Here is a 9,096-nt window from a genome sequence, read left to right on the forward strand (position 1 = left end):
AGACCCTAGATTGTCTTTGATAAAAATGGTTCCTATAAAAGGGAACTTCCCTGCTCCCCTCAACCTCTGCCAGATACACTCAGTAAAAAAAATTTGGTGCTTGTACTTGGCAATTTCTGGGAAAATGGAAGGTTTTGACTACCACCCCCAAAACACCTCAACCCAATGTGCTGAGCTTGTGCATTTATTTTAGCTTTTATTCAAGTTTAAAGATAACTCCTTTAGTTTGATACCAGATAGCTTGTATGTTACTCAGATAGTTCAAAATATTTTTGAAGCCTATCTTTCTCCTTCTGTGGAGTCTTTTTTGATAACATTGTTTCATACACTACAGCTATTAGTTCATCAATGAAAAAATTCTTTCTTTGTTGCCCATATTTGCAGCTACCAGCCATTTCCTGGCATATTACAGGAAGGAAATGATCGTGTGGATGCTGGCTGCAGAAGCTGCCAGCAGAAGCTGGCTCTGCTTTTTATTTCCTTGTGGCTCCCACTCCATGAGAGAATCATGCATTTTTTCATCAAAATAAAAAAGCGCTCATTAAACAATTTGGTATTTCATTAAATGAAGCAACAGCCATTATATAACAATGCCCTGAGTATAGTAAACAAGGGATTTCTATCCCTATGGGGGTTAATCCCCAGGGCTTTAAGGCTGCACAAATTTGGCAAATGGATGTAACGCAATATCCTTCATTTTCCCCTGGAAATAAATTTATGTTGATAATTTTTCAGGGTTTATTATGGCCACACCCCAAAAGGGTGATGCCACTAAGCAGGTCATTAATCATTGCATTTGGACTTTTGCATCGTTGGGACGCCCAAAAAGAACTTAAAACTGACAAACCAATCTGGATTAAAGGGTAAAGGTCCCCCAGCCTCCCGGCGGTGCAAGACATTATTAACATTTCTTTGTTCACTTTTAAATCTTTGAATCTTTCCGGAATGATTCAATTGTCTGCAGTTGAACATAATTTTTCAGCTCCCTCGTCCTCCCTAGTTCGACCACCAGTCTACTATTGAGAACTGCCTGATCTGACTTGGCGTGGTCCAGCTGGCGTCATTACTTGGGGCGAGGTTACGCTGCCATCCAATTGGACGGTCGTGTGCTTTGGGTCCCTGGATGACACGTAAGACTATATCTCCAAAAAATTAATAAAAAAGGGGAAGTCCCTGATCCTGTTTCAGATGTCCATGACGATGACTGATTCTACAGAGGCTGTCTCTATGCCTGACCTGGAAACTAGGCAAGAGCACCCTCCTACCTATGATGATTGCTGTTCTGAGGACCCACCAAGATACCTTCCACCAAAAGGATGTCAAATTTTGCACAAACAGATGCCAGGATATCATCTTTCAATATGGGATGAACTCATGGCTCCAATGACTTGAAAAAAATTTGTTATCATTTTGTATTGTTTGTACTAATGATACTATGTATTGTCTTTTGCCTTTTGTAATGAACGTCCAGTCAGCAAATATGCTTAGTTTAATGTGGTAATCACTACTGTCTGTTACCACCTACCCAGAGGAATTTAAATCCCTATCGTTCCACCACTGGGTCTGTCATGTTATTCCCTCTGGATTTGTTCTCATATGCCTGCTCAAGGGCGTATAGGAATTCCCTTAATGGGTTTCCTGTTTAATGATGACCAACCCAAGGAAAGCATTAGATAGGTCATGTAGGAGCAACCGGTAAAGTCTATATTTCTATACAACACTTAGCTTCGGTATGCTTTCACCAAAATACCACTTCACCAAATCAGACTGAGGTGGCATTTGGTTGTTATGTGAGTTTATATTTTACCATACAGTGCAATGTAAAAATTTATCCTGAAGGGTTGATGACGTTTACTCATTTCCTAGTCAGTTTAATACCTCATTGAAATGTTATTTCTTGTGACATTATGTTACGTATTTTAATTTCTCTCAGCAAACACAAGCCTTTGTTGCTTTACTGGATTCACTTTGGCTACTTTGTGGTAACTATGCCTATAGAGAGTTTATAGTCAATCATACTAGTACTTGTACTTTGGGCATGATGGTACCAGCAATTTCTGTTCATACCACTATTCCTCATGGTCGATTGCGTAACAAAAGAGAACAGCCACCCCTTACAGAAGGTGGCAACATATGGACGCAAATTGCCAGAGACCTTATTCCTTCACTAGGAGCGGCAATGAATTATAGAGATTTACATTTATTAAATAATTTGACACTTGCCATGTTTAATATTACTATGGCGAAAATTGATAGTAGCTATTGTTTTGATTGTTATTTGTCTTATTTGTTTGTGTTGTTGTATTCAATGCATTTCTTCATTGATGACTATGTATAGAGATAGTATAAAAATTAATGTGGTACAAAGCATAAGACAACCCTTTCTATTTCCCCCTGAGCCATATTATGATGATCCACTAAAAATGAAAGTACCACCACAATTGCCAGGGGAGGAAGATGACTCTGCTTTTTAAATTCTTCATTTGTTTATCAATTTCATTATCATGGGTACTGCAAAATTAATTGGGACAATCTGCCTTTTTGGCAGAAGCCAAAATATTTTAGGATCCTTTCCTCTCAATAATCATGCTTCTAAAAAAAACAAAAAACAAAAAAACCAGAGGAGATGTTGTAATCATAGGTTTATAAGCACTGGAATTAGGAAATAAAATATTACTGGAGAGTGATATTCTAGGTCCAAATTATGTGCTGAATAAGACCTTTATTCTTCCTCTATGGAAAGGCAGGCACCAAAGTCCAGGCTGAGCAAGCATCCTGCAGAATCATGATAAAGAAATATATGCCTTACACATTCCTTTGATAATCACTGGTAAAAACACATTCCAGGAAAGGGGCAAAGATTGTAGCATCCGTTAATTATCTATAGAAAAGCCATAAGAGAAGTTTGCCTTATATGGTGCTGGCATAATGTATGTGACGTTCGCGAATTGGTTATTCTGTACCACATGTCAGAACCGTGATATACTATAAAAAGGAGAGGTCTTGATGCATTAAAGGTCGTCCTCCAAGAAAACTTTCTCTCTGTCATTTCATTCTGATGTGGCAATCATGGCATGCTGTGCCTTCCCCGAGGGCGACCCACCGGGGAGGGCGGAATGCTTTCATAGAATAAAATTCTTTATTGGCCAAATGTGATTGGGTACACAAAGAATTTGTCTTGGTGCATATGCTCTGACCGTACATAAAAGAAAAAGATACATTTGTCAAGAATCATGTGGTACAACACTTAATGATTGTCATAGGGGTCAAATAAGCAATGAAGAAACGATCAATATTAATAAAAAATCTTAGGATAAAAGCAACAAGTTACAGTCATACAGTCCTAAGTGGGAGGAAAAGGGTGATAGGAATGATGAGAAAAAACTAGCGGAAATAGAAGTGCAGACTTAGTAAAAAGTTTGACAGTGTTGAGGGAATTATTTGTTTAGTAGAGTGATGGCATTCAGGAAAAAAACTGTTCTTGTGTCTAGTTGCCTTGGTGTGCAGTGCTCTGTAGCGATGTTTTGAGGGTAGGAGTTGAAATAATTTGTGTCCAGATGTGAGGGGTTAGTAAATATTTTCACCGCCCTCTTTTTGACTCGTGCAGTATACAGGTCCTCAATGGAAAGCAGGTTGGCAGCAATTGTTTTTTCTGCAGTTCTGATTATCCTCTGAAATCTGTGTTGGTCTTGTTGGGTTGCAGATTAGGGTCACTGTTATTATTTTTTCCTGCTAGCAAAGGCATAGCGGCTTGGCCATGACAACCACAACTGAGCACATGAGACATGTGAATTTTGCCCCATTTAATGACTTTTATTCTTTTTTTAACCAGTTGTTTAAGTGAATCTTGCTTCCCCATCGATTTTGTCAGGTCGCAAAAGACAATCACAAACCTTGTTATGTCATAAATATGAATCAGTTGCCAAGCCACTGAACACGTAATCATGGGGGCTGCTGCAATGATCATAACTGAAAAAGTCACCTTTTCAGTTCCCTTTGAACGGTCACTAAACAGTTGTAAGTCGAGGAGTACTTGTAAGTTGCCCACACTTTTACTTTGCCCGTTTATCGGACCGTCCATTAGACTGCTGCTGTGTAAGAAAAGGGGAGAAGGGGGGGGGAGGCTAGGGGAGAAAACAGGCACCTTTCAGCGCCTCGTTTTGAGGCGAATCTGACAGCCCGCGCAAATTAGCTGGAACCTAAAGGCGCCCACGCCGCAGTGCAATATCGGGGATCAATAAAAGTCGCGGTGAGATTTCACTTCGATTTCTCTCTTTATTGATTTCTCCCTCAACGCGAAGCCCCGTTTTATTCGGGAAGAAGGGAGCGTGGAGAGAGCGAGGAAGGAAGACGGAACCAGGCGACGCGGCTCCGTTCGCTCCGCCCTCCGCTGCCGAGCCGAGAGGGCCGTGTGTGGCCGCCGCAGCCACAGCCAAGAAAGGCGGAGTAGCTGGAGCTGCTTTACTAGGGCGAGGCATTTTGACATCAGTTCCTCTGGCTGAAAGGGGGGAGAAAAAGAGTTTTCTCTCCCTTTAAAAGCCGCAAGCTGAAAGCGCCGAGCCCCGGGCGGGTTGCCTCAGGGGCGGGAAGATGGAGAGCCGGCGCCGGGCGTGAAAAAAACTCGCTGCAGCCCTTTTGCCGCGCCGGGAAGCGGCCGGGGCCGCCTCGTTTCCTCTTTCTGGAAGCCAGACAGAGCTGGAGGACTGGCGGCCGCGGCCACTCCAAACCTGCCGCCGCCGTCCCGCCCAGCATGAGCAGCAGCGGCGGGCGCACTGGCGCCCGCGTGGCTGTGAAGATGGAGGTGGCACCTTACTATGGCGAGGAAGGCTTGGAGCTGCTCCCGGACTTCGTGCAGCTGCCGGGGTTCGGTGGCGGGCCCGGAACCGGAGGACCGACGGGACTTGAACCGCCCGAGGAAAGCGGGGCGGTGCAACAACGCAAGTTGCTTCTCGTAGGAAAGCCGCCGCCGCCGCCGCCTCCTCCTCGGGATTTGGCGGCGGCCTCCCCGGGTAATGCCACCTTGCCCCCGGCCGGGCCATTCTTGCGTCCCCGCGGCGGCGCCAGCAACGCCGTGCACCGCCTCATTCAGGAGACTGCTGTCGGCGCCGGCCCTGAGGTGGGCCCGGCCGTTTTGCAGCCTTTGCTGAAGCTGCCGGCGGCCGCCGACTTGGAACAGTTGCTGATCCAAGCGGGGAGCCCGGGCCTCGCCGGCCCATCCAGCCCCACCGGCGGAGGGCCCTCGGTAGCGACGGCCGGCGGGGCGCCCTTCTTGTACCGGTCTCCGCAACCCTCGGCTCCGCCGCAGGCGGTGACGCAGGAGCAGGAGGGCTTCGCCGACGGCTTCGTCAAAGCCCTGGCCGATTTGCACAAACAGAACCAGTTGCTCGGGGTGTCCCCGGCGCCTCTCTCGCCTACCCAGCACCCGGGAGGCCCCTGCTGCCCGACCTCCAGGCAGGACCCCCCGGCCGTCTACACCACCTTAGGCAACTTCAACCCGGCCAGCCCGTCAGCCGGCGGCGCTTTTTTCACTCCTCAGGCGGTGGCTCGTTTGCCTGCGCCCGCCTCCACCGGCAGGGCTTTGGAAGAGCCGCAGACTGTGCCCGAAGCGCCCGTAATAGTAACAGTTCCGCCGCCTCCTCCTCCTCCACTTTCGGGCCTTTCGTCCGGGGAGTCCCCTCCGCCGCCTTCCTCCTTATCCCCGCTGGACGCCGAGAGCCAAGAGCGCCTGAAAGCCGAGCGCAAAAGACTGCGCAACCGCATCGCCGCTTCCAAGTGCCGCCGGCGCAAGCTGGAGCGCATCGCCCGCTTGGAGGAGAAAGTCAAAGCGCTCAAGGGCCAAAACGCCGAGTTGGCCGCTACCGCCAGCCTCCTCCGCGCCCAGGTCACCCAGTTGCAAGGTCGGGTGCGGAACCACCTCTCCAGTGGCTGTCATATCAATCCCGCAGCCCCCGCCCAGACTTTGGCGGTGGGGGGTCAGCCCCCCGGCAGGGAGCCATCCACAGAGCCGGAGACCAGTGCGTGCTGAAAGCGTGGGACACCCCCCCCACTCTCCCCGAACAAGGAGAAAACCCACCGTGCGCCCAGCTTGCCATGCGTGCATGGCAGAAAAAGGGGTTTAAGACCTTGATCGTGGTCTTTCTTGGGAAGGGCCATCTAAAGCCCTCCCTCCAGTGTCATGTACTTTGGCTTCTGCAAAGTTCCCCATTCATCTGAAAAGCTGAAGTAGACAGGGGAAGGTTCCGCTTCTGGGAGAACCACGCAGGTATCTTAACCAGTTTCTGATAGGAGCAGCCAGAAGAGTCAGAGAGAGAAATATGCCAAAAAAAAAAAAAAGAATATCCCATGGAACAGAGTAGGACTTTATGGTGTTAGCTTTTCTAGAAACAGCTTCTTAAAAATAACAACTGTTACCCTTAACTAAAAGTTGGCAGTTTCAAGCATCTCTAACAACTAGGAGGTTTCCTGCCAGCCACCTAAGTAATGGAAGTAAATTGGTAATAATTAGCTGGGAGTGATGCTCTTGGGTTCTTTTCAAGAGCACCAAACAAATGCAGAGGGAAAGAGCAAAATGTCAAGCTTCTCCAACTGAAGCCCTTCTGACCACCTTCAGCCTGTGTGAAGAAGTCTGGGGCTGGATTCTTTCTTGGTCTTCTGAAAGCTCTAGCTTATTTTTCTAGCTTTCTTGCCCTGCTTAAAACAAAGAACCAGAGCTTTGCTGACTAGACGAAAAAAATATATGTCTTGTTGCTGGAAATCCAAAGGTCTCTTCAAGGATCCGTACCTGTGGACAAGTTATCTTTGTGGAAGACTTTTATATGTTCTAAAGATTCTTAAATTTTATTTTTATTATGTGGTTGAAGGTCGCTGAGTGTAACATGTATTAACATTTCTGAAAGAAAGAAAAAGTTACAAGGGATGGTTAAAGACACTCCAGTATGTTTTATCTGAAGCTTTCTAATGAACAGTATGGCTTTTCTAAGATGGGATATTAAGGGAATGGTAATATGCTTGTATATCATGCATATTGCTAATTATTTCAGTAGATAAATCATATTTTTTAAAGGGAGCAGCTCTAGAATTCACCAGTGGATAGAGTTGTGAAGTGTTTTTCAACATTTAGAAGACTTGTGCAAAGTCAAGTGAATTTTGTGTTCAGACTACTGTATTTGTTATTTTCTTGCTGTAGAGGTTCTCTAGATTTGCTAAACGCTTGAGAAATACTAAATTTATATGTTTAAGAAATACTACAGAGTATGTGGCTGGTCAATTTTTCTTGATGAACAAAAGAAAGCAGTCACATAATTTGTTGCTATGAAAATGTTGCCATTCAAGCTAATTTCACATTTCTGATGCTGGAGATTTAGCCTTCTATGCCACATAAAATATTTCAAAAGCAGATTTTAAGAAAATGCTTTTCACCCCTAGATCTATGAGCTCTATATTATTTCTTGTGCCAGCACAAAGTTAGGGTATGGGTGCACTTATTTATTAAAACTATAGGATATGTGTTTATTTTTATAACATGCAAGGCGATAAAAGAATTTTATTGAAGAAAAATATCAAATGTTTTATCTTTTACTGTATACATTCCAGCTGTAATTGTTCTTGGTATGATCACAACTATAGTTCTATACAGAGAAAAAAATGGATTAAAAAAAGATAAATCAGTTAATTCAACTATGTTTGAATAATCCATGGAAAAAATTAATAGAAATGTAGATAGCTATATATTTTTAGAAGAACTATGTATAAGCTATTTTATTTTATCCATAATGAAAAAAATGTTGTTCTCAGGATGGGAGGTGGAAGGTAAATTTATAAGCTGAGTTTGAAAGGTTTGTTGAGTTTTACTTTAAAATGGGATCAGAAATTGGCATTGTTTCTTGTTTGTTTTCTTAAGGGTTTTGATGGTTTTATTAGTATTTTGTCAGATTTATTAGTAACTGTGCCAAACTCTTTATCATAGATGACAGCTCTACCTACCAACATATTTCATCGTATAAGTTAAGAGACTACTTTTTACCCTTATCCAAATGCAGTTTTCTTATGTCCTGTGGTTTTATTTTCTGTTTCAGCTATAACTTTCCATGCAGTAAAAACCCTTGCCTGGATATTTGCCTGGAAGTATTGGGTCAAAAAGATACTAGGGCACAGTTGATTTTTCTTTCATGCAACAGTATTGACATAACTTGCTTGATTGATAGATTGATATTTATCCTAGACTTAGATGGATACCTATGAAGGAGTCAGATTTTCAGGGGGGAAATGGCAGTTAAGAGCTTTTGATTTGGAATCCTATAACTGCAAGTGTGAAATGATCTTTATTGGCATTTTAGGAGTAGAAGGAAAACTGGTGAAGGAAACCTTCATTAAGTTGAGTAAACCATCTTGTACTGATTAACTGTACTTCAATAATATAGTCTTTATCTTTTCCCTCCATGGGAATATTTTTTTCTTGTTTGGAATGCAAATCTTTACTAGTATTTTCACAGTCATCATTAGTATGAATACTTTTATTTCCAATTTTGCCAACAGTTCAAAGTCAGATGTTTTCAAATGTTCTCTAAAAGATGTGATATTGAAGTAGGAGAATTTCTCAATTAAGCTGTGTACTGGACTACTGCGTTTTAAAAAAGGAGTTTAGAGAAATATTATTTCTCCTTCAAAAACAGCATCCTATTTCTTAATTTCTTCAAAAAAAAGACACATCATAACTGAGGCTGCTTTGATCTTGGCACTCATATCATATCACCTTATTAATGTTGTATGTGTGTTGTAACAGTTTTTTTCAAAAAACATGGCGTGCTTGAAATATTTGCAGTATTCTAAATCGTTTACCTTTTTCTAGTCTATTTGGCAAATATTGCCAATGTATGCAGTTTTTGAAGCTTTTTTCCGTGAGAATTTCTCTGACACAATTTCCGGATGTCATGTTTTTAATATTGTAATTTTTGAGATGTACTATCCAATCTGCCAGTGTCTTTGAAATTCTGTTTACATGCTGCATTATTTGTTGGTTGACTATCCATTATTGCTGATGAACTGGGAACATACTTATTCCCAAGGGAAGAAATTTTATCCTTATGCAAATTTCAT

General features: G+C 43.3%; 1 protein-coding gene across 1 annotated transcript; it reads left to right on the plus strand.

The window, feature by feature from the left end:
* The first annotated feature begins 4,345 nt into the window (after positions 1 to 4,345).
* On the plus strand, positions 4,346 to 8,411 carry LOC139158890 (transcription factor Jun-like). Its single transcript, XM_070736232.1, has one exon. It carries the CDS (start codon positions 4,751 to 4,753, stop codon positions 6,023 to 6,025), a length of 1,275 nt encoding a protein of 424 aa, XP_070592333.1. The 5' UTR covers positions 4,346 to 4,750; the 3' UTR covers positions 6,026 to 8,411.
* Positions 8,412 to 9,096: the final 685 nt, after the last annotated feature.

This window comes from Erythrolamprus reginae, chromosome 2 (assembly GCF_031021105.1).
Source record: "Erythrolamprus reginae isolate rEryReg1 chromosome 2, rEryReg1.hap1, whole genome shotgun sequence".
Classification (NCBI taxonomy): Eukaryota; Metazoa; Chordata; class Lepidosauria; order Squamata; family Dipsadidae; genus Erythrolamprus; species Erythrolamprus reginae.

What these genes read in the sequence shown, in the direction of transcription:
- LOC139158890 (XM_070736232.1), top strand. Translation starts at nt 4,751, where the DNA reads ATGAGCAGCAGCGGCGGGCGCACTGGCGCCCGCGTGGCTGTGAAGATG.